We start from the raw sequence: 24,769 nt of genomic DNA on the forward strand, positions 1-24,769 counted from the left end.
GCATTTGTACAGGGCCCTGGTGAGACCACACCTGGAATATTGTGTACAGTTTTGGTCTCCAGGTTTAAGGAAGGACATTCTGGCAATTGAGGAAGTGCAGCGTAGATTCACTAGGTTGATTCCTGGGATGGCAGGGCTGTCTTACGCAGAGAGATTGGAGAGATTGGGCTTGTACACGCTGGAATTGAGGAGATGGAGAGGGGATCTGATTGAAACGTTTAAGATAATTAAAGGATTTGATAGGATTGAGGCAGGAAATATGTTCCAGATGTTGGGAGAGGTACCAGAGGGCATGGATTGAGAATAAGAGGTCAGTTATTTAAAACAGAGTTGAGGAAGAGCTTCTTCTCCCAGAGAGTTGTGGAGGTGCCACGGAAGACGGTGGAGGCCAATTCTCTGGATGCTTTCAAGAAGGAGCTAGATAGATATCTGATGGATAGGGGAATCAAGGGATATGGGGACAAGGCAGGGACTGGGTATTGATAGTGAATGATCAGCCATGATCTAAGAATGGCGGTGCAGACTCGAGGGGCCGAATGGTCTACTTCTGCACCTATTGTCTATTGTCTAAGAGATACAGGGTTGAAGAAGGGAGAGTCTGATAGGAGAATAGAAGCCATAGAAGAAAGAAAAGGGGGAGGAGCACCAGAGGGAGGTGATGGGCAGGTAAGGTGAGAGAGGGAAGGAGGGGGGCATTACCGTAAGTTTGAGAAATTGACATTCATGCCATTAGGTTGGAGGCTACCCAGACAGAGTATAAGGTGTTGCTCCTCCAACCTGAGTGTCCTCATCACAACAGTAGAGGAGGCCGTGGATTGACATGTTAGAATGGGAACGGGAAGTGGAATCAAAATGTCTGGCCACTGGGAGATCACACTTTTTCAGGTGGATGGACTGCAGGTGCTTGGTGCAGCGGTCTCCCAACCTATGTTGGGTCTCACCGATATCGGGAGCACCGGATATGGTAGATAATCCCAACAGACTCACAGTTGAAGTATCACCTCACCTGGAAGGACCGTTTGGGGCCCTGAATGGTAGTGAGGGAGGAGGTCTAGGGGCAGGTGTAGCACTTGTTCCACTTGCGAAGATAAGTGCAAAGAGGGAGATCAGTGGGGAGGGACAAATGAACAAGGGAGTCATGTAGGGAGTGTTCTCTGTGGAAAGTAGAAAGTGGGGCGGAGGGAAAAATGTGCTTGCTGATGGGATCCCATCGGAGATCTGGAAGCTACAGAGAATTATGTGCTGAACGTGGAGGCTGGCGAGATGGTATGTGATGACAAGAGGAACCCTAGCTCTGGTGGGGTTGCAGAGGATAGGGTGAGGGCAGACGTGTGCTAAATGGAAGAGATGCAGTTGAGGGCAGCATTGATGGTGGAGGAAGGGAAACCCCTTTCTTTTAAGAAGGAAGACATCTTCTTAGTTCTGGAATGAAAAGCCTCATCTTGAGAGCAGATGTGGCAGAGACGGAGGAATTGAGAGAAAGGGATGGTAGTTTTACAAGTAACAGCATGGGAAGAGATATAGTCCAGGTAGCTGTGAAAGTCAGTGGAGATATAATAGACATCAGTAGATAAGCTGTCTCCAGAGATAGAGACAGAGAGACTGAGAAAGGGGAGAGAAATGTTGGAAAAGGATCAGGTAAAATTTGAAGGAGGGTGGAAGTTGGAGGCTAAGTGAATGAAGTTGACAAGTTCCACGTGGGTGTAGGAAGCACCCCCATTGCAGTCATTGATGTAGTGTAGGAAAAGTGGGGGCAGCCACGAGTGTTGTCGTAGAACACAGACTGTTCCACGTAGCCGACAAACAGGCAGGCATAGCTGGGACCCATGCAAGTTCCCATGGAAGTGGGAGGGGCCAAAGGAGAAATTATTGAGCATGAGGACAAGTTTTGCCAGATGGGGCCAAGTGGTGGTGGAGGGGAACTGGTTAGGTCTGGTGTCCAGAAAGAAACAGAGCTTTGAGGCTTTCCTGGTGGGGAATGGAGGTGTATAGGGACTGGATATCCATAGTGAAAATAAGATGATTGGGGCCAGGGAACTTGAAATCATTGAAAAGATCCAGAACGTGTGAAGAGTCACAGATGAAGATAGGAAGGGACTGAACCGGGGGAATAAACTGAGTCAAAGTATACAGATATAAATTCAGTGAAGCAGGAACAAGCAGAAATAATGGGTCTAAGTGGAAAGGAAGGTTTGTGGATCTTGAGTAGGAGGTGGAAATGGGAAGTGTGGGGTGTGGGAACTATGAGATTGGTGGCAGTGGATGGGAGATCCCCAGTGTTAATAAGGTCAGTGATGGTGTGGGAGACAATGGCCTGGTGCTCCTCAGTGGAGTCCTGTTCAAGGGGCAAGTAAGAGGAGGTGTCTGACAGTTGTTATCTGGCCTCAGCGAGGTAGAGGTCAGTCTGCCACACCATTACTGCACCCCTCCTATCTGTGGGTTTGATGGTAGGTTTGGATTAGTGCAGAATGAGTGGAGATTAGTGCGTTCAGAAGGAGTGAGCTTGTAATAGAAGAGATTCATTGTCTGTTCAGTAAGATGATGGATGAGGGGAAGAAGCTGTTCCTAAAAGAGTGAGCCTTCGGGCTCCTCAGCCTTCCCTCTGATGAGAAGACAACATATCCTGAGTGATGGGCCAGGGAGGCTAGTGCTCTTCATGGAGCTGGCTTGGCTGAGTTTTCAACCTTCTGCAGCTTTTACCAATCCTGTACAATGGCCCCTCCATACCAGACTCTAATGCAACCCTACTTTAGAGCATGCAAAGCCAACTGCAATCTTAATGATTAGGTCCATAAGGTTAGGTAGGTTTTGTTCCTGTATCACTTATACATCATCATGTCTGTCTTTCGATTAGTGCCCCTCCAGGTTCTCTTTGGAGCTGGTCTGGCTTTCCTCTGCTTCTGCCTGATTGTTGGCTGTGCAATCTGCTGGCGGAAGGGAAGACGTCGGGATCCCACCAATGGAAAAGACCAGGCTCTGGAGCAGATTGTCCTGGACTCCAGTGCAGGGCTGCTTGGGAACACCAGCACGCCTGTCAAGCAGCAGTATGAGGAGGTGGAGGGCTCAGTGCTGGACTACCCACAGAGCGCGACCAGCAGCCCGCTGGACCTCGGCGGCCAGCGCCAGATCGGTCCTCGCGGAAGACCTTCCTTGCCTTCCATCCCGATTATCCAGAAGACCAGCCTGGCAAGCAAAACCAGGAGAACCCTGGAGAGACGTTGCACTTTATCGGGAGCCAGCTTGGACTTCAAAGAACCTGCTGCATTGGGAAGCTCCATGGCAAAGCCCTTGGGTCCAACATTGGGTCATTCCCACACTGCGCCGGACAGCCTCGTGGCCATGAAGTCAAAGCCAAAGCCTCTTCTGCACTTCATCCTCTACTACTCATCCTATGAGTTGACTCTAACAGTGTCCGTCATTGGTATCCACAACCTCCCCAAGAAGTTTGGTGCCGGCTGTGACTCCTATGTAAGGATCCACCTCCTGCCGAAGGTCATGGAGCCACAGCAGACTGCCGTACGCAGGAAAAGTCTGAACCCTGAGTTCCGAGAGAGCTTTCAGTTCTCGGGATACACCATGGAGGAGATCAGATGTTTCAAGCTCCGTTTTGCTGCCTATGTCAAGGAGTTCCACAACCTCAAAGACACGTTTGTTGGCGAGTTGATCTTACCCCTACAACGGGCTGACTGGAAGGTAGACATTCCCTCCACCTACAACATGGAGCTGACCACAACAAAGACAAAGCTTAAGAAGGTAAGTGTCAGTGAACAAGGTTAATGACAGGTTCTTAACAGTGGAGGAACAGAGGGGCCCAAGTACATAGAGTCTTCAAATTTGCCATGATAGTTGTTAGAAAGTCTTTTTTTTTTGGCCTTGGTTAGTCAGGGGATTCAGTTCAAGAGCTATGAGGTAATGTTGCAACTCTATAAAACACTGACTTAGTACATTGTGTTCAGTTCTGGTCACCTCACTGTAGGAAGGGTGTGGAAACTTTAGAGAGGCAGCAGAGGAGATTTGCCAGAATGCTGCCTGGATTAGAGAGCATATCTTATCAGGAAAGGTTGAACCAGCTAGGGCGTTTCTCTTTGGAATGAGGGAGGATGAGAGGTGACTTGACAGGAGTATAGAAGTGGACAGGCAGCACCTTTATCCTAGGATAGCAAAGGCTAATACCAAAGGACATCCTTTGAAGGTGAGTGGAAGAAGAAAGTTTATGGGAGATGTCAGAGGCAGCTGTTTTACAAAGAGAGTGGTAGGTTCCTGGAATGCAGTGCCAGGTGTGAAGGTAGAGGTTGATGCAATAGGGACACTTCAGAGACTCTTAGACAAGTGGATAAGAGAAAAATGGAGGGCTATGGATTATTAGGAGGAAAGGGTAAGATAGATTGTGAAGTAGGTTAAAAGATCGTCACAGCATCATGGTCTGAAGGGCCTATTCTGTGCTCTGCTGTTCTATATTCTATGAGGTATCTGAATTGGTAATCATGAATGATGAAGCAAGTTCCTGTAGTTGCTTCAACTGAGCTCACTTCTTTCCAAAATGGTACTCCATATGCAAAGTCCATCCCTCCAGATCTTAAGCTGTCAGATGGTTTTTCACACATTCTAAACACCTAATTCAGATTCACTTTACAATGCTGTATGTTGCATTATCAGAGAAAAATGAACTTCTCCCTTCTCTCTCTGATGCGCTCTAATTGAGAATATTTAAATAGGAGGTATATAATTTGATGGGAGATCAGGGAATTGAGGGCTATTGGGAACTGGCACGGAGAGGGAGATGAGACCTGGAGCAGAGCAGACAAGATCATGTTGAATGACAGGGAAGGCTTGAAGGGCCGAGAGGCCTATTGCTGCTCCTATTTCTTATATTCCCATCAAATCTGTCAGAGTGCAGTATTATTGTGTTTAGCGTACTATATCAGACCCCCAGGCTGCCCTCTTGGGTGGTTGTAAAACATTTAATACCCGTTCTTTCTTCTGGTCTGACCAGCGCTCGTCAGCTATCTCCTTCCCCTCGGCATTCTCTCCATTTGCCCATCATCCACACACTCCTCCCATTGGTTTCCCTCTCCTCCTCCTTCCCTTACAATGGATAGGCAAAACTACCCAGTGCATCGCTGGTACCAGCCTACCCACCATCAAGTAGATATATACAGAACTTGCTGGAGAAAAGCCAACTACATCACGAAGGATCCCACTCACCCTGCTCATGGACTGTTCGTCATCCCACCCCCATCAGGGAGGAGGCAAGACCACCAGATCAAAAGCAATTATTTTCCACAAGCTGTGAGGCTGATCGACACCTTCCCCCAGTAACCCGCCCCTCCTCACCACAGCCTCCACTACCTTATCATTACCAGTCTGTCACCTTATGTACAAAGACTTCTGTGCCTCGTGTCATTTTACGGACTTACAATCAATCTACGTATATCAGCTATCTTATGAATTTATATTTATTGTGTTTTTTTTATTATTGTGCTGTTCATATTATTGTGTTTTTTGTGCTACATCAGATGCAGAGTGATAATTATTTTGTTCTCCTTTACATTTGTGCACTGGAAAGGATATTAAACAATTTTCAATCTTTATTCTTTGCACAACCTTCCTCTTCCATCAGATTTCATCCTGCCCTTCAGTGCTTTAATCTTGTCAACTCCCAGCTTCAGATAACATTCCCACACTCCCCCCTAACTCACCTACCAATCACCCCCTTGCCTAGATCCTCCTGCCAGCTGCTAGCTCCTACTCCATTTTTCACACTGAATACCTCCCTCTTTCTTTCAGTCCTGATGAAGGATCTCAGCCCGAAATAACAATGGTCCACTTCCCTTGACAGATGCTGCCTCATCCACTGAGTTCCTCCAGTGTTTTGTGCGTTGCTCAAGATGATGGCATCTGTAGTTTTTTGTCTCTTCAGGTCAATATTTATGCTTCAGCATTCAAATCGGATCAATAAATACATTTAGCTCAATTCTACTCACTGGGAGCATTTTGAACAGTGAACAATAATCTCACACAAATCATCCTATCAATGATCATTCTTTGAGTTGAATAAATAGCATTAGATTCATAAAAATAAATTTTTAAATAAATAAAATACCTGTATTACAGATGTTAAACAGACGAAAAACCAACCAACCAAAAAAGAATATGAGCTAATGTGTCTGAAAAGGGGAAACAAACACCAGTGTCAATAGTAGTGATGCTTAACACAAATGCCATCTGCTATACTAACTCCCTTTAAAGAAGGAAATATTGTCGTCTTTATGCAGAGCATCCAATAGAAGGCTCTTAGTACTGTCCAGGTTAAATCATAAACACAAAGGATTTAAGGTTCAAAGTAACATTTATGATCAGAGTACATGCATGTCACCACATACAATCCTGAGATGCTTTTTCTGTGGGCATACTTAGTAAATCCATAGAACAGTAATTGTAAACATCAGCTATAAACAAACTGTGCAAATGCAGATATAAATAAATAGCAATAAATAAAGAGCATGAAATAACAATATAACAGAGTTCTTAAATCCCCTTTTATTCAAGCGTCTGATGGTTGAGGGGTGGTTACTGTTCTTGAACCTGGTGGTGCGAGTCCTGAGGCTCTTGTACCTTCTACCTGATGGCAGAGCGAGAAAAGAGCATGGTCTGGGTGGTGAGGATCTTTGATAATGGATGCTGCTTTTCTACATCAATGATTCATGTAGATGTACTCAATGGTTGGGAGGGTTTTACCCACGATGTACTGGGTTGAATCCACTACCTTTTGTAGGATTTTCCACACAAAGGCATTGGTGTTCCCATACCAGGCAGTAATACAGTCAGTCAGCACACTTTCCCTCACATGTTTATAGAAGTTTAGCAGGGTTTTTGATAACATGCCAAATCTCTGCATACTCCTGTGGAAATAGAGGTGCTTCCTTCACAATAATATTTATGTGATGAGTCCAGGACCGGTCTGCTGAGATAGTGACACACAGCAATGTAAAGTTGCTGACCTTCTCTACCTCTGATCCTCTGATGATGCCCATGGACCTCTGGTTTCCTGCTCCTGAAGTCTACAATCAGTCCCTTGGTCTTACTGACATTGAGTGAGAGGTTGTTTTTATTACACCACTCAGCCAAGTTTTCAACCTCCCTCTTGTATATGATGCATCACCCTCTTGGATACAGCCCACAGCAGTAGTGTCATCGGCAAACTTGTACATGGTGTTGGAGGGGTTCTGCAGATGTCGGAAATCAAAGAGCGACACACACAAAATGCTGGAGGAACTCAGCAGGTCAAGGGCAGCATTTATAGAGAAGAATAACCAGTCAAGGCCCTTCATTGGGACTGGGATGGAAAGGGGCAGAAGCCAGAATAAGAAGGTGGGGGCAGGGAAAGAAGTGCACACTGGCAGGTGACAGGTGAGACCAGGTGAGGGGGAAGATGAGTGGGTGGGTGAAGTAAGGAGCCTGCAGGTGATAGGTGGAAGAGGTAAAGGGCTGAAGAAGAAGGAGAGAACAGCAGACTTCTTCCACCAATTGCTTCCCAGCTTCTTACTTCATACTCCTCCCCTATCCACCCACTTCCCACTCACCTGCCATTTTCTATTCATTACCATCCCATGATGGGTCACAGTACGAAATATCAACTGTTTATTCCTCTCCTTAGATGCTGCCTGACCTCCAGCATTTTGTATATACTGCTGGTACTGAATGTCTGAAATAACAAAAATACTGGAAACATTCACGAGGTTGGGCAGCTTCCTGGTGGGAGGAACAGAGTAAATGTTCTCGGACAGTTTAATTCTCTGTCCTGAGCCCACTCTGACCTCTCCATCCTTCATCTCCTATACTGTTCCAATAGAGCTCAGTATAAACTCATCTCCTCATCTCCTGGCAACACAATACAACCTTCCAAAGCCAACAATGAATTCAACAGTATCAGATCGTCAGCTAATTCATCACACAGCACACAGTTCCATCATTCACTTTGTGCTTCATTCACTTCCTCCAACTTATCCATCTGTCAGAAACCACATTTTGTTACCCACCACATTCACCACTCTCCCCCCCCCCCAGCCCCAATTGCCCCATCACCATTTTTGTTCATCAATCTCTCCTGGTCTTCCTTCTTCTCCCAACCCTTCCCACCAATCATACCCTCCCCTCGACCCGCATTACCATACCCCTTTCTTTGTAAATTAGAGCTTCCTTCTAACTTCTCACAGTCCCATGGTAAGGTCGCCCACTTGAAATTCAGGAACTTGAAGAACTCAGCAGTTCAGGCAGCATCTTTGGAGCAGAATAAACAGCCAATGTTTTGGGCCAAGGCCCTTCATCAGGACCCTTTATTAGGAGTCATATGAAGGGTCTCGTCCAGAAACATCAACTCTTTATCCTTTCTGTAGATGATGCTACTTCATTACCCCTCTCCCACCCATCTGGCATCACCTATCATCTCCCAGCTCGTCCTCCTTCCCCTCCCCCACCTTCTCATTCCATCTTCTTCCCCCTTCCTCTCCAGTCCTGAAAGGCCAACTGTTTATTCGTTTCCATAGATGCTGCCTGATCTGCTGAGTTCCTCCGGCACATTTTGTGTGTGTCGCTCTGGATTTCCAGCATCTTCAGAATCTCTTGCGTTTATAAAACTAATCCTCAATCTACTTCGTTATGATCTTGCACCTTATCTTAATGCTTGCAATGCACTTTCTCTGTGGTCGATTCAGGTTTCTGTCTTTGACTTACCTTGTACTACCTCACTGCACTGTGCAATGATCTGATCTGTGTGAACAGTATGCAAGATATGCTTTCACTGTACCTCGGTATACGTATCAATAATGAACCAAGTTGCTGCATATACATTATGTTTGCAAAGGGAATTGTGTGGCGGGCAATCCTTCATCAAAAACTGAGAGACTTTAACTTCCGGCTTGTTGGACCTGCCAAGGGCACTGAATTTTAACACGTTACTGTTTATTCTAGATTACTTTTGTTTGCAATGTTTGCTCATTGTAACAGCCCATTCAGGATCTGTGCTCTGACGTCAGTAGATTATCATGATATAATTACATTCACATTTATGCCTTGCTTTATCACATTGAAAATACACCAGGGACCTGCTATGAAGTTCAGTAATTAAGCCTCTGGACAATATTTCCCACACTTCAGTTTTCACTCACTCTCCTCCTGGTCCCTGTGGTCCCATCCCCACCACCCGCCAATCCTCCACATTCAAGTCATTTCGTCCAGCAGACACTCCTTCAGGATTTAAGACAAGATTCAAGATCAATTAATCTCATTTCTGGTACATGTGCAAAGGAGAACAAAATAATTGTTAATTCAGATTCAATACAGCACAATAAAAACAGTAAGATAAAGAACCCAATATAAAAATAATGCAACAAATATAAATACGTAAGAGAGCTAATGTACATAGATCGATGAAGTGTATGTAAAGTGACGCTAGGTACAGGAGTGACTCTACCTAAGGTGACTGACAAGAAATGATAAAGTTGTAGGGGTTGGGTGTGTGGAGATGTTGATCAGCCTTACTACTTGGGGATAAAAACTGTTTTTGACTCTGGTGGTCCTAGCGTAGATTCTGTGAAGCCTCCTCCCATATGGGCTGCATGGTAGCAATGCTATTACAGCACCAGCAATCCAGATTCACTTCCTGCTGTGCTCTGTAAGGAGTCTGCACGTTCTCCCTGTGAGCACGTGGGTTTCCTCCCACATGCCAAAGGCGTATGGGTTAGTTGGTTAATTGGTCACAGGGGTGCAATTGTGCAGCATGGGCTTGTTGGGCTGGAGGGGCCTTTTACTGTGCTGTATCTCTAAACTAAAATAAATTCAAGGAAAAATAATTATGGACACTACCTACCCTTCAAAGTGTCTATTCCAAAAGCTCCCTTGTGGAAAGTGCCATAAAGCTATCAAAATAGTAAAAAACAACTTCATGCTATTTTAAAAACTTCTTGCCCCAGGCAGTTAATCTGATCAACCATTCTCATTAGCCCCCCACCTCATTCTATCTGTTACCTCAATCACTGCAGTGCACTAAAAACACTTTAAACCCCTTTTTATAATGCTGGTATTTACATGTCTAAGCACATTTTATTCAATTTCTATCCCTTAACCCCTACTTTTGTTTTTTATATTTCTTTATAGTTATTAAATATGTTGTTTTTTGCTGCATATCATGCCTGACCAACACACTACAGCAATCCATAATACTACGACTAATAATAAATGTATATGGTGAATAAAGTTGGTCCTTGATCATCGATTCCAATCAAGATATGGAAGCAGTGCTGAGGAGGCTAGCGTTTTTATTGCCTACCCTTGTTTGTCCCTGAGAAGGTAATACATAAGATCACAAGAAAATAAAATGAGATTGTGAGCTGTGGGTTAGAAAAGTTCAGTTTTCTAACCAGAAGTTCAAAAGAAGCTCAGTTCAAGAGTCGTCTTGAAATGATAATGAATGAAGAGATAGGTTATGGGAAGAAATTCAGTAGGTCCCAACAGTGGAGTAGTTATTATTAAGTCAAAGTCAAAGTAAATTTATTATCAAAGTTGTGGTAACTTCTACTTTACAAAAGGACCACTTGACAATTTTACGCCAAAGGAATATCTTTATCTGGGACGGCAAATGATATTTACAATACAGAGGCTTTGAGGTACCTCATGTGGCATGGGTGGTGGAACTATACACAATGCATACCGGGAGCAAAACCCCGTCAACCCCAGAGCCAGCCTCTTCTTACCAACAGCTTCCCAATTAGTATTAACTTACTTTTAATAATACTCACATTACAACACTTCTACCCCTTTAACATCCAACATTCCCCAAATATAAGAGAACTGGGAAATAAAAACAGTGGTCTCATTAGCAACCGGTTACCAATACAAAACATCTAAAAAATGTGGCAAATTCAACATTCAATCTAACAACAACAAAAAATACTATGCAATCAAAGATTCAGTCTGTCAGGAGGTTGCGAAGGCACTGCGATCTACGCACTACCCCCGGTGACCCAGTAGGCATCACTGGTGAGGATGTTTTGGGTGGATCTGGTGTTTGGGGGATGAGAGGGGTCTGTGTATCCACGTGAGAACGTCCATCCTCTTCAGGGGACTCTGCCCCCTCTGCCAGTGTCTCTCTCTCATTCTCTCTGGCAAAGTCACTGGTGGACATGCTTCCCCAGTAGTCTGTCTCACCATTGGAAACTCCATAGAACTGTCTACCTCTGAGCCGGAATCATGACGCAGGCGCACATGGTCCTGATGTTTGCGGAAAACACACCCATCAGTCAGCTTAACAACATAGGAGACTGGACCACTCTGCTTAAGAATAACACCAGGTAGCCATTGCTGTTTGTTGTTACTGCTTAAGTTTCTCACATAGACATTGTCATCCAGTTCTAACTGTCTGTCTCGCGCATGTTGATCATGTCCCTCCTTCTGCTTTTTCTGCTTTCTCTCCACTTTTGCCTTCTTGACTTGGGCCTACGCCCCATCAGCATCTCTGCTGGAGTGCGTGCAGTCGTAGTCTGTGGAGTGAGGTGGTAATTAAACAGGAAATGTGAAAGCCGGGTACTAAGAGAGTCCCCTGTCATCCGCTTCGGCCCTTCCTTCACTGTCTGAACAGCCCGCTCAGCCAAACCGTTTGAGGCTGGGTGGAAAGGAGACGGTCGAATGTGACGAATGCCATTCTGCTGCATGAACTCACTGAACAGCTCACTGGTGAACGTCGGGCCATTATCAGTGACCAGAGTGTTAGGCAAACACTTGCCTCATCCGTTTCCACCCCAAACGTGTTGTAGGCACACGTTGCCTCTTCGTCTGCTTCTCCTAGGTGGTGTGTGGCTGCCAGAGTCTGTTGAGCTTTCCCCTGCCCAGGCTTAACCTCACCCTTTAAGCTTTTTAGCTAAATGTCCCCTTTCGCTACAAGCATGGCAGACAGTATCTTTGAATTTGCAAACATTTGCATAGTGTGTCCCTCCACGCCGAAAACATTCCACCTGCTTTGCCTGTTTACCAGTCTCCCTCCTGACTTGGAGCACTGCCGTCGACTGCGACCCCCCATGTCTTTTCTGGATATCCTTGGCATTATTAGCAGTCATCTCCATGCCTTGGGAAATCTCTGGAGCTTTCTTGAAAATCGACGGTGGGGTTTCCCCCAACAAGTGGCGTTGTATGGCATCATTATTAATGCCGCATACTAATCTATCACGGAGCATGTCATCCAACACGGCTCCGAAATCGCAATGCTCCGACAGCTGCAGAAGCTTGGCCACAAAATTAGCCACAGACTGACCTGGCTTCCTGAAATGGCTGTGAAACTTGAACCGTTGGACTATCAGCGAAGGTTTCAGATTGTGGTGGTTCCCCATGAACTTACCTGTTCATCATATGGAAATTCTCCCGGTTTCCGTGGTGTGGCTAATTTCCTTATCAACTTGTATGTCTTTGCCCCACACACACTCAGGAGAATAGAACGCTCCTTAGCCTCCTCAGTAATTCCATTAACAGAAAAAGTGTCCCATCCTTTCTTCATACTCCAGCCAGTCCTCGATTCCCTCCACAAGTTCACTGATAGCCCCGAATGTAGCCATCCGAATGTGAGGCTCCTCATCCGCTCACAGCTCCTGTTCTAAACATGCTGACACATCCACAAAGCCAGGTCACCTCGTTGCCAAAAATACGTGGTAATTTCTACTTTACAAAAGGACCACGCAACAATTTAATGGCAAAAAGAACATCTTTATCTGGGACGGCAAATGATATTTACAATACAGAAGCTTTGAGGTACCTCGTGCGGCATGGGTGGTGGAACTATATACAATGCATACCGGAAATAAAACCCGCCAACCCCAGAACCAGCCCCTTGTTACCAACAGCTTCCCGATTAGTATTAACTTACTTTTAATGATACTCACATTGCAACAAAAGTATTTAAATGCTACCATATACAACCCTGAGATTCACTTAAGATTAATGATAAAATATAGCCAACATGGTAAGTTAGTTACCATATACTAACTTGAGATTCATTTTGAATTAAAGGATAATATATACCATATATTATAAGGTAGTCACCATATACTATCTTGACATTCATTTGGAAAGAACATTGGATTTATAAAATATTGGGATTAAGGAAGAGTCCAATAGTTCATGGAGATCTCAAAATGAAGCAGAATTGGAAAGGTTTACAGAGAGGTGCAATGAAAGCTGATTACAAAAAAAGTATTTATCAGAACATATCACAATCTGAAAGTAATTCACCGCCAGTGAAGCTCCTCGTAAATACAGTCACTGCTATGGTGTAGGAGATGCCCCGGCCAACGTGTGCACGAGCCGGCAATGTGATAATGGTCAGATGGTAATATTATGGAGAATCAGTGCTGCACAGAACCCTCACCTGACGTAATTTCCTCTCTGTACGTGTTTTCCACTGATACAGTTGATGGTGTGGGCATATTTGTAAACAGCAATATAGAGATAATTTAAACCCAGTGCTTTTCTTTATTATACGTCACCCCACTACACAGAGCCGGATCAGAAATCTGCTCTTGTGTTCATCAACTTGGGTAAATAATTCATAACTGTGAATCTACATGAATTATTAGCCAGCTCCTGGTTATTTTTAGATAGCATGCATAGTATATTTTATCAATTGGCTTGTGTCATCCTGGATAGAAAAACATTAGTTTTTTTTGTGACGCACTTTGTTCCCACTCGGGGAGCTGGTTTTCTTCCACTACTGTCTTGGCACATTTGAATAGCTGTTTATCTTGTCGTTGTTTGTGTTAATTTTATATTCATCTCACTAAGGGCCATTGCAACACATCTGTTTTTGCAGTACCGGTTATGACATAGCACCGTATTTAAGGTCCTTTCATAAACACAGTTTTGAATTGTAATTACCTTTGTAATGTAGGTCGTACTTGACTGATTCATTCAAATAAAGTTTGATTACCTCCAAGTTGCTTCCTTAGTGCCCATTGATCAAGAGATAAAATTTGATCTAGACACTAGGAATCTAAACTGCTGGGGGTTCCCAACTGGTCATCCAGCATCCATGGGGAGAGAAACAGGGTCAATGTTTTAGGTAATGGACCCTTCTCATAAAGTGAGAAAATGAATGTGTTAAATTGCAGGGAGAGGTATGCCCCTGCTCTTTTCTAGAGTGCAAATCCTTGCCAACATGTGAATGCCAGCACTTGTGAATGGTGAGGTAGCGTGTCCCTCTACTTTGCAGGCTAGTGTAGATGAGGGCACTTGCTTTTGGTTTCAACACACAATGACTTAAACAATATGAAGCCAAGGAAATGCTGGCTGTGACAGATTGTGTTTAGTTCAAAGATATGATTGAATGCATAGGCAAGAATATAAATGGACAAAGTCAGTGACAACAGGGTCTGAGGTCAGGAAACTGACCTCAGGTGCTGTGGACTGCTCAGTGAACCTGGATGATGGTTACAGATCACTGTCCCTAGGAAGAAAAAACACTTCATTGTCCACCCCCCATCCATTACCAGACACTGGGGGCAAGGGTCTGTGCCGACGAAGAGGTATTGATATTGATGATGTACCAAGATACAGTGTAAAGCTGGTCTTGCATACAGTTCATACAGATCAAATCATGTACAAAGCATTACACAGTGCATTGAGGTAGAACAAGGTAAAATAATAGAAGAAAGTAGATTAAAGTGTAACAGCTGCAGAGAAAGTACAGTGCAGGTAAACAATAAGTCAAGTCAAGTCAACTTTTATTGTCATTTTGACCATAACAATTGGTACAGTGCAAAGTGAAAATGAGACGACGTTTTTCAGGACCATGGTGTTATATGACAGTGCAAAAAACTAGACTGAACTACATAATAAAAAAAAACACAGAGAAAGCTACACTAGACTACAGACCTACACAGGACCACATAAAGTGCACAAAAACAATGCAGCCATTACAATAAATAATAAACAGGACAGTAGGGCAAGATGTCAGTCCAAGCTTTGGGTATTAAGGAGTCTGATAGCTTGGGGGAAGAAACTGTTACATAGTCTGGCCGTGAGAGCCCGAATGCTTCAGAGCCTTTTCCCAGACGACAGGAGGGAGAGGAGATTGTATGAGGGGTGCATGGGGTCCTTCATAATGCTGTTTGCTTTGCTGATGCAGCGTGTAGTGTAAATGTCCGTGATGTCAGGAAGAGTCCATCTTTAACATACAAGCGCTCCATTCAAGAGCCTGATAACAGCTGTCCTTGAGCCTGGTGGTACATGCTTTCAGGCTTTTGTGTCTTCTGCCTGACAGGAAAGGGGAGACGAGAGAATATCTGGGTAGACGGAGTCTTTTCAGAGTTTCATAAAGTTGAAATATTGCCTCCTGGCTACTGAATGCATTCCCTTGACTAATAAAGGCCAACACACCATACACCATTTTAACCACCCAATCAACTTGCACGGCAACTTCGATCTATAGGCATTCCTCCACACTGCTAAGGATCCTGTATTCTGCTTCAAGTTGAATATTCCAAACTGTATTACTTCAGACTTTGTCTACATCTCACTGCCTGGGAGAGTGGTGGATGTAGAAGCCCTCTCAGTATTTAGAACTAAAATATCTACATGATGAGTGACTTTCAGGGTTACAGACTGAGATCTGGGGTGTGGATGGTGAGACGTGGCTGATTATTTCTTTTCCAGCTTTCATGGAGACAGTGGGCCAACAAGTCTCTTTCAGTGCTCTAAATCTCTGCTGTGCAATGTTCTCACAGCTCCCATCCCACAACTGGTGAGGTTGCTGAAGGTGCTGGGATGGACACTTCGCGATTGATTGGCATTCGTACTTATTAACCATTCAGACACCCAAAGTAAAAGTAGAAAAGGCTGGAAATGAAATGTTAACCATGTTTCTCTTCCCACAGACGCTGCCTGACCTGCTGACTGTTTCTGGTACTTTTTGAAATGTTTGATTTCTAGCATGTGCAGTTTATTTGTAATTTTCATTCAGATACTCAGTGATTCCAGTGGCAATGGTCATATTGGAAGGCACACTTGCCAACAACTTGGTTGTGGAACTCTTTCAAAAAATCACATGGTATCAACTCTGAAACAGTCATAGATTTACTTAGACAGGAGTAACAATAGGGAAGGGGTGAAAAGATTCTCCTTGGAACAAATTTGGTTTAAGTGCAACCTTCCAGATAGACGAGGGAACTTTTGAAAGCATAGGTAGGTAATAATCTAGTTAAGAATGAGAGAGCTTCTAAAAGTACAGGCAGGTAATAATCTAGATAAGAACTCGAGGGCTTTCAAAAGTGTAGGCTAGCAATAAATGGAACACAAGGAATTGCAGATGTGGGATCTGGAGCAAGAAACAATCAGACGGAGAAACTCACCAGGGAGCAGCTTCCGTAGAAAGAAAGGAATTATTGACGTTTTGGGTCTGACATGGGGTTTTGACCTGAAACATCGACAATTCCTTTACTCCCACAGATACTTGCTTGACCTATTAAGTTGCTACCGCAGATTGCTGCTACAGGTAATAAATGACAGTGTAGTGCATCAGTAGCATGATGCTATTGCATCTCGGGGTATTCCGGTGTTCAGAGTTCAACTCCCACACAGATCTGTGAGGACTCTCTGTACATCCTCCCTGTGGAATGCGCGGGCTTTCTGCAGGTCCTCCAGTTTCCTCCACAGACCAAAGACATATTGGGTAGGTTAACCGGTCATCGTAAATTGTCCCGTGATTAGGTTAGGGTTAAGCAGGGTTGAGGGGTTGCAGGGGTGGCATGGCTCGAAGGGCCAGAAAGGCCTGTATTGCTAAGTAAACTACTCCTGCTGCCATGAGCCAATCATCAGACACTCATAGAGTTATACAGCTTGGAAGCAAGCCCTTCAGCCCTACTCATCCATGCCAACCAAGATTCCATCTAAGCGAGTAGCAGTTGTCCCATTTGACCCCAATCCCTCTAAATCTTTCCTATCCATGTTCCTGTCCAAACGTTTTCTCTAAGTGTCTCTAGGTTTAAAACCAGTTATGAGAGATCGAGGGGGACATGGGGAGATGCCCCATGCACACTTATTGCAACAGGTAAGGAGTATATTTAGCCTATTAGATCAATGTTAGCTTTCTTGGAGGAAACTCATTTGTTTCAATTCCACCTTATTCTCTCACACGTTTTGATTAATTTCCCTTCAATTCTTCAACCGATTATCTCTACTGAGAGGTAATGTTCAGAAGCTGATAAACCTATCAAAAATTCTTTGGGATGTGTGAGGAAACAAGAATGCCTGGAAAGGGAACTCATTGGAAGATCCTGCAAACTCCACATAGACAGCAGCCGAGGTCAGGTTTGAACTTAGGCCCCTTTGAGCTGTGAAGCAACAATGATGACCAGTGTGTCACCCAGGAATGTGGGATGTTTCCCCCAAAGGATTTCTGTATCATCTTAATAGAAAAGGCACGAGGTTCTGCAGATGTTGGAAATCTTGATTGGAAGTGTTGATGAAGGGCTTCAGACTGAAAGATTGACTGTTTTTATTCCTTTCCATAGTTGCTGCCTTTCCTGCTGAGTTCTTCTAGTATTTTGTGTGTGTTGTGTTAGGAAAGGCAGTCGACTAAGGAGGAGATGTTTACAGGTTCACAAGCTGAAAGAAGGAGCTTGTGTGGCTCCAGGTGTTGGGTGTTTCAGTTAGCCTGTGCGGTGATGACCATCGTCTGTAAGTTTGGCTGTTGACTAACTAGCCTTGCTTTGTTTTCAGTGTCTCAGCACACAGGACATGGCCAGTCACACAAGCAGCATGGTGCAGCCCAAGCTGGTGGGTCAACTCTTCATCCTCCTGCAGTATCAGACCCTGGCAAACCGCATCAAGGTCATGGTCCGGAAAGCCGAGAGCCTGGCCCGACTGATCCGGATACCAGGCTCACCAGGTGAGGGACCTCAGGGATGGGTTCTCATAACACTGAACCTGGGCACAAGTGTGAAGAGTTCTTCATCCTGTGCACTCGCAGTACATTCTCCCCATGTGCGAATAGAAACAACTGTAAAACTATGATTATCTGTGTGGCAAATCCCAGGTTTTGACAACTGGTCTTAGAACACAGAACAGTACCACACAGTACAGGCCTTTCAGCCCACCTTCCACTCCTATCAGATTCCAATATTTTCAGCCCTTTGTTGCCTCACCTCCCAGCTTCCAACATCATTCCCATTTTCCACCCTTCTTCATCCCCCCTCACCTGAATCCATCTGTCACCTACATGCCCCTGCTTCACCCCTTCCCACCACCAGCTACCCTTCTGCTTTCTTTCAGTTCAGATGAAGGGTCCCAACCCAAAATGACAACCCTTCATAGATGCTGCCTGACCCAATAAGTTCCTCAGCATTTTACCTGTTGCTCCAGATTCCAGCATCTGCAGTCTCCGTGTCTCCATCTGGCTGTGATGGTGAGAGACTTCACAAACTTTCAGCAGAGAATGCTGATCCTTTTGTCATGAGCAGAACCGGGCTCAGCTGGATGAAGGCAGAGGGTAGAGTCAAGTCAAGGATCTTCTTGCCATCGTGACATTTCAGGAAATGAATCAACTCAAATCATTTCTCATGGAAGACTCTGTCTAACCCGTTACCTTTTATACTTCTTTGCAGATCACAGTGTCATTATAAACCTTTACAAAGATGGCAAAGTAATCTCCAGCAAGGAAACCAGGACTGCAAGTGGCTACAATCCTGTGTGGAATGCGCCATTTCTCTTTGACATTCCACCAGGAGACATTGAAAGTCTGGACCTGTCTCTGGAGTTTATTGTCATGCAGGTAAGGCAATTGCACAATTGGAGCTTATGCCATTGCCACTTTCAACAATGTGAAATTCAGTGTTGGGCATTTTACAGAAACTGCTGGTGGTGAGGTCAGGATATTAGGATGGAAATGGTAAGGAGGTAGATGTTGCAAATTTGCAAGATGTACATTTCTTAGGAGGTTTACATCATCTAAACCTAATGTGCAGGAAAGCAATCTCTCCATCCTTGCCTGGAGAATGGAAACTCATCTAATCAGGATCTAATCTAATTATCTGGTTGCAGTATTTGATAAGAGTAGCATTGTGTCCCATTCAAGATAAAAGTTCCTGCCATTAGGTTGCAATTTAATAGCACAGTAGAATTTTATCCTAACTTGTAGGACAATTAAGGGTTGCAGACTTCTAATTAGGATTTAAATTCTTATGACAGGAGTTACTCATGGATGGAGCAGTAATTAATACCAACTAGTGGGAGAAATATTAATCAATCCAGTCAATGAAATATTACTACCACCCTCAACTGGACTAAACACTGAGTACAAAAAACCCTCAACTGTGCTGCTGTCTGTACCTAGTTTGTACGTTCTCCCTGTGACTGCGTGGGTTTCCTCTGGATGCTCTGGTTTCCTCCCACATTCCAAAGCTGTACAAGTTAGTAGGTTAATTAGCAACAATGGGTGTAATCAGGTAGCATGGGCTCATTGGGCCAGAAGGGTCCGTTACTATGCTGTATCTCTAAAATACAATATTTTCTCAAGGCGGGGTTAAATTACGGGCTCAATAGGTTTCCAATTTTGTTTTGCTTCAGGAGAAACCTTATGTGTGTTGGAAAATGAGAATTCTGGAACTGAGCTATATAGTATATAGGGTCACTGGGATCTTTTGGGTCGATAAAATTGTGTTCAAAGCCAATTGTTTTGTTGAAATGTCTGTGTAGAATGATGGCCCTACTTGATTTACTTGTTTCTTGAGGCTGGTAGGTAACTAAGAAGGATTTTTTGCCATTTTCTCTGTAACAATGTCAGCAATGTGAGGCATCAATTTAAGGTGATTAGCAGAAGGTTTAAAGTGTGAGTTGAGAGAAAAAAATATCACCCCACAAAAGGCAGCGTCTGGTACTCACTGCTCAAAGGATGGCAGGGTCACCACCCTACGACATACTTAAATATTGCCTGAGCAACATCCATCAGTCTTCAGACCATGCCACTCCGGGACATGTGCTAATATTATTTTGTGACTGTATGCGATACTGTAACCACATGTGCTGAGTGCTCTGTGTGACTGTGTGTACTGTGTTTTGCACCTTGGACTCAGAGAACACTACTTTGTTTAGCTGTGTACATTTGTATTGTTGAATGTCAATTAAACTTGATCTTGAACTTGAAGATTTAATAGCTTATCAAACTGAGTATGAAGAGCTGGGTAGTGGAATTATTCTCAGTAACTCATTTGTCACTGCATACATTCAAATGGACCTATTGTAAATATTAATATCCATATACCGTTTCGTTGAAGAATACTGATGTGAAATTTGGATTAGCATCATTGTTGGCACAGACATCGTGGGCTGAAGGGCCTATTCCTGTTCTATACTGTTCTATGTTCTATATTGGTTTGCTTATTCTTTTCAGGTCTAAGTCAAAACTTCCCCAATCTTCAAAAGTATCTCCACTGCCACTTGTGGCAAATTTCAAGTTGTACTGACAGATTTTTTAAAATTATTGACTTGGCCCTCTGGTGCTTACAGTGGCCATTAGTCCAGAAAAGCTCATATCTACTAGCAAACTTCACTTTCTCCTCACCTAGGACCACCTGGGCTCAGACAAGGTGTGGAAGAGAGCTTTTGGGCTCCCCTTCCTGTTAGGACCAGGGCGTTACAGAAGTCCAAGTTCCCACAACACCTGGTTCATGACAGCTACTCTTCTTTGATCCTTAAACCAACACAACCATAATCAGTACCTCATTATAGTTACACTTTGACCTCTTTGTATTACAGTGAGCACACACACAAAGTGCTGGAGTAACTCTACAAGTTAGGCAGCATCTATTGAGAGGAATAAACAGACAATGTTTTGGGCCAAGCCGAAACATAGACAGTTTATTCCCCTCCACAGATGTTGCCTGACTTGCTGAGTTCCTCCGGCATTTCATGTGTGTTGTGGATACATACAGTACATTTATAATATTTTTATTTAGAGGCATATTACAGTAACAAGCCCTTCAAGCCAAACAAGCCTGTATTACCCAATTATGCTCATGTGACCAATTAACCTACTAACCCATATAACTTTGGAATGTGGGTGGAAACACACACAGTCATGGAGAAAAGGATCAAATTCCTTACAGACAGCATTGGAATTGAACCCGGATCCCTGGCACTGTAATAGTGTTAGGCTAAACACTAACTGCCACTGTGTTGCTCAATATACTGTATTGTGCCGATAACAATAAACTTGACTTTGGTTGACTACAGATGGGCTGTACATGGTCTTGCAGACAATGAGATTTTTAGGCGCTGTTGGTTAGTGTCCTGTATGATAACCATATAACCATATAACAATCACAGCATGGAAACAGGCCATCTCGGCCCTCCTAGTCCATGCCGAACTTTTAATCTCACCTAGTCCCACCTACCCGCACTCAGACCATAACCCTCCACTCCTTTCCTATCCATATGCCTATCCAATTTTACCTTAAATTACACAACTGAACTGGCCTCTACTACTTCTACAGGAAGCTCATTCCACACAGCTATCACTCTCTGAGTAAAGAAATACCCCCTCGTGTTTCCCTTAAACTTTTGCCCCCTAACTCTCAAATCATGTCCTCTAGTTTGAATCTCCCCTACTCTCAATGGAAACAGCCTATTCACGTCAACTCTATCTATCCCTCTCAAAATTTTAAATACCTCGATCAAATTCCCTCTCAACCTTCTACGCTCCAATGAATAGAGACCTAACTTGTTCAACCTTTCTCTGTAACTTAAGTGCTGAAACCCAGGTAACATCCTAGTAAATCGTCTCTGCACTCTCTCTAATTTATTGATATCTTTCCTATAATTCGGTGACCAGAACTGTACACAATATTCCAAATTTGGCCTTACCAATGCCTTGTTAACATTACATCCCAACTTCTGTACTCAATGCTCTGATTTATAAAGGCCAGCGTTCAAAAAGCCTTCTTCACATGAGACTCCACCTTAAGGGAACTATGCACTGTTATTCCTAGATCTCTCTGTTCCTCTGCATTCCTCAATGCCCTACCATTTACCCTGCATGTTCTATTTGGATTATTCCTGCCAAAATGTAGAACCTCACACTTCTCAGCTTTAAACTCCATCTGCCAACGTTCAGCCCATTTTTCTAACCAGCATAAATCTCCCTGCAAGCTTTGAAAACCCACCTCATTATCCACAACACCTCCTACCTTAGTATCATCGACATACTTACTAATCCAATTTACCACCCCATCATCCAGATCATTTATGTATATGACAAACAACATTGGGCCCAAAACAGATCCCTGAGGCACCCCACTAGTCACTGGCCTCCATCCCGATAAACAATTATCCACCACTACTCTCTGGCATCTCCCATCTAGCCACTGTTGAATCCATTTTATTACTCCAGCATTAATACCTAATGACTGAACCTTCTTAACTAACCTTCCATGTGGAACTTTGTCAAAGGCCTTGCTGAAGTCCATATAAACTACATCCACTGCCTTACCCTCGTCAACATTCCTCGTAACTTCTTCAAAAAATTCAATAAGGTTTGTCAAACATGACCTTCCACGCACAAATCCATGCTGGCTACTCCTAATCAGATCTTGTCTATCCAGATAATTATAAATACTATCTAAGAATACTTTCCATTAATTTACCCACCACTGATGTCAAACTGACAGGTCTATAAATGCTAGGCTTACTTCTAGAACCCTTTTTAAACAATGGAACAACATGAGCAATACGCCAATCCTCCGGCACAATCCCTGTTTCTAATGACATCTGAAAGATCTCCGTCAGAGCTCCTGCTATCTCTACACAAACTTCCCTCAAGGTCCTGGGGAATAACCTGTCAGGACCCGGAGATTTATCCACTTTTAAATTTCTTAAAAGCGCCAGTACTTCCCCCTCTTTAATTGTCATAGGTTCCATAACTTCCTTACTTGTTTCCCACACCTTACACAATTCAATATCCTTCTCCTTAGTGAATACCGAAGAGAAGAAATCGTTCAAAATCTCTCCCATCTCCCTTGGCTCCACACGTAGCTGACCACCCTGATTCTCTAAGGGGGCAATTTTATCCCTCACTATCCTCTTGCTTTTAATATAACTGTAGAAACCTTTCGGATTTACTTTCACCTTATTTGCCAAACCAACCTCGTATCTTCTTTTAGCTTTTCTAATCTCTTTCTTAAGATTCCTTTTACATTCTTTATATTCCTCGAGCAATTTCTTTACTCCATGCTGCCTATATCTGTTGTAGACATCCCTCTTTTTCCAAACCAAGTTTCTAATATCCCTTGAAAACCATGGTGCTTTCAAACCTTTAACCTTTCCTTTGATGATCCTACTCATTCAGTCTGTCGCAGGGCTTCCCAAACTTTTTTATGCCATGGACTAATACTTCTAAGCAAGGGGTCAATGGTTGGAAACCCCCGCTCAATAGTCTCCAGAGGCCAGCTCTTTCTCTAAGACTGCCTTCCCCTTCTCAAAGTGGGAAGTGAATCCAAAGAGCAAACACTAGGAAATCTGCAGATGCTGGAAATTCAAACAACACAAACAGTCGATGTTTCAGGCCGAGACCCTGGGAAGGGTTTGGACAGTGCTTCTCCTTATAGCTGCTGCCTGGCCTGCTGTGTTCTACTAGCATTTTGTGTAAGTGAATCCAAACACAGGTTACTCTCTGTAAATCTCTTCTCTCATTCCCAGGGTCGTATCTACACCAGAAGCTACCTGCTTGGTCGTGTGTTCATTGGTGCAAGTGCTCCGGAGACAGGGAAGATGCATTGGAAGGAAATGTCCAGCCGGGGTCATGTGGAATCTGCCAGATGGCACCCAATCCAGTCAGACACTTTCTAGATACCCATGTACATGCTATATTCTCTCCCTCATCCTAAAGCATTGGCCTGTCCATTGATAAGATGTCTCAACTGTCCTATATTTATTCAGAGCTTGGTGTGGTAGAGGCAAACAGTCCCCTTCACTTCTGTTGGTCCACCCCAGTCAAGTGTTAGTTGCTGAGGGATACAAGGGGACTACGTTGAAACCATTTCATCTCTGAACCTTGAGGAACTTGGACTATAGAACTGCCATTTCAACATGCAGAGGATTGAGTGAGATCAGTTGTGAGAAGTAGCAGCGGAGCTTAACTAGTCCGTAGCAGGGTAAAGGTTGCATTATAATCACATACATGTGTTTAAATAGCACTTCTTCCCAGCGTAAGGACCTCACATCCAGGACAGGTGAAGAAAGGTATGATTGAAAAGATAGTTTTTGAAAAGTATCGCAAAGAAAGGTTAAGAACCTAATTTCAGTATTCAGGAACCATAAGCTTAAAGGAATTGGATGCCAATGACAGTGTTTAAAATCAGAGATGTACAAGAGGGTGGAGTTGGAGGAGACCACAGCTCTTGGTGGTGTATTAAAGATGGAAAGGTTAGCTTTATTTGCCACCTGTATATCGAAGCATACAGTGAGATGCTTCATTTTCATCAAATAAAATCAGTGAGGATTGTGTTGGGCAGCCCAGAAGCATCACCACACTTCTAATGCCAATATAGTACGCCTACAATTCACTAACCCTAACCATACACCTTTGGAATGCAGGAGGAAGCCAAAGGAAACCCACATAGTCATGGGAAGAACATACGAACTCTGTGGGAATTTAACCCTGAAGTTACAAGTGGCACCGTAAAGTGATGCACTAACCACTACACTACTATGCTGCGAGAGAGGGAAGGTAATACTACAA

General features: G+C 43.8%; 1 protein-coding gene across 1 annotated transcript in view; it reads left to right on the forward strand.

The window, feature by feature from the left end:
* LOC132379251 (synaptotagmin-11) overlaps positions 1–24,102 on the forward strand; it is a 31,486-nt gene extending 7,384 nt beyond the window's left edge. The window contains exons 2-5 of the mRNA XM_059946954.1: positions 2,855–3,753; positions 17,758–17,926; positions 18,642–18,808; positions 23,728–24,102. Of these exons, the coding sequence (XP_059802937.1) occupies positions 2,855–3,753; positions 17,758–17,926; positions 18,642–18,808; positions 23,728–23,877 (1,385 nt within the window). The 3' untranslated portion in view covers positions 23,878–24,102. The remainder of the gene's footprint in view (positions 1–2,854; positions 3,754–17,757; positions 17,927–18,641; positions 18,809–23,727) is intronic.
* The last annotated feature ends 667 nt before the right edge of the window (positions 24,103–24,769 follow it).

Source organism: Hypanus sabinus, chromosome 21 (genome assembly GCF_030144855.1).
Source record: "Hypanus sabinus isolate sHypSab1 chromosome 21, sHypSab1.hap1, whole genome shotgun sequence".
Lineage (NCBI taxonomy): Eukaryota > Metazoa > Chordata > Chondrichthyes > Myliobatiformes > Dasyatidae > Hypanus > Hypanus sabinus.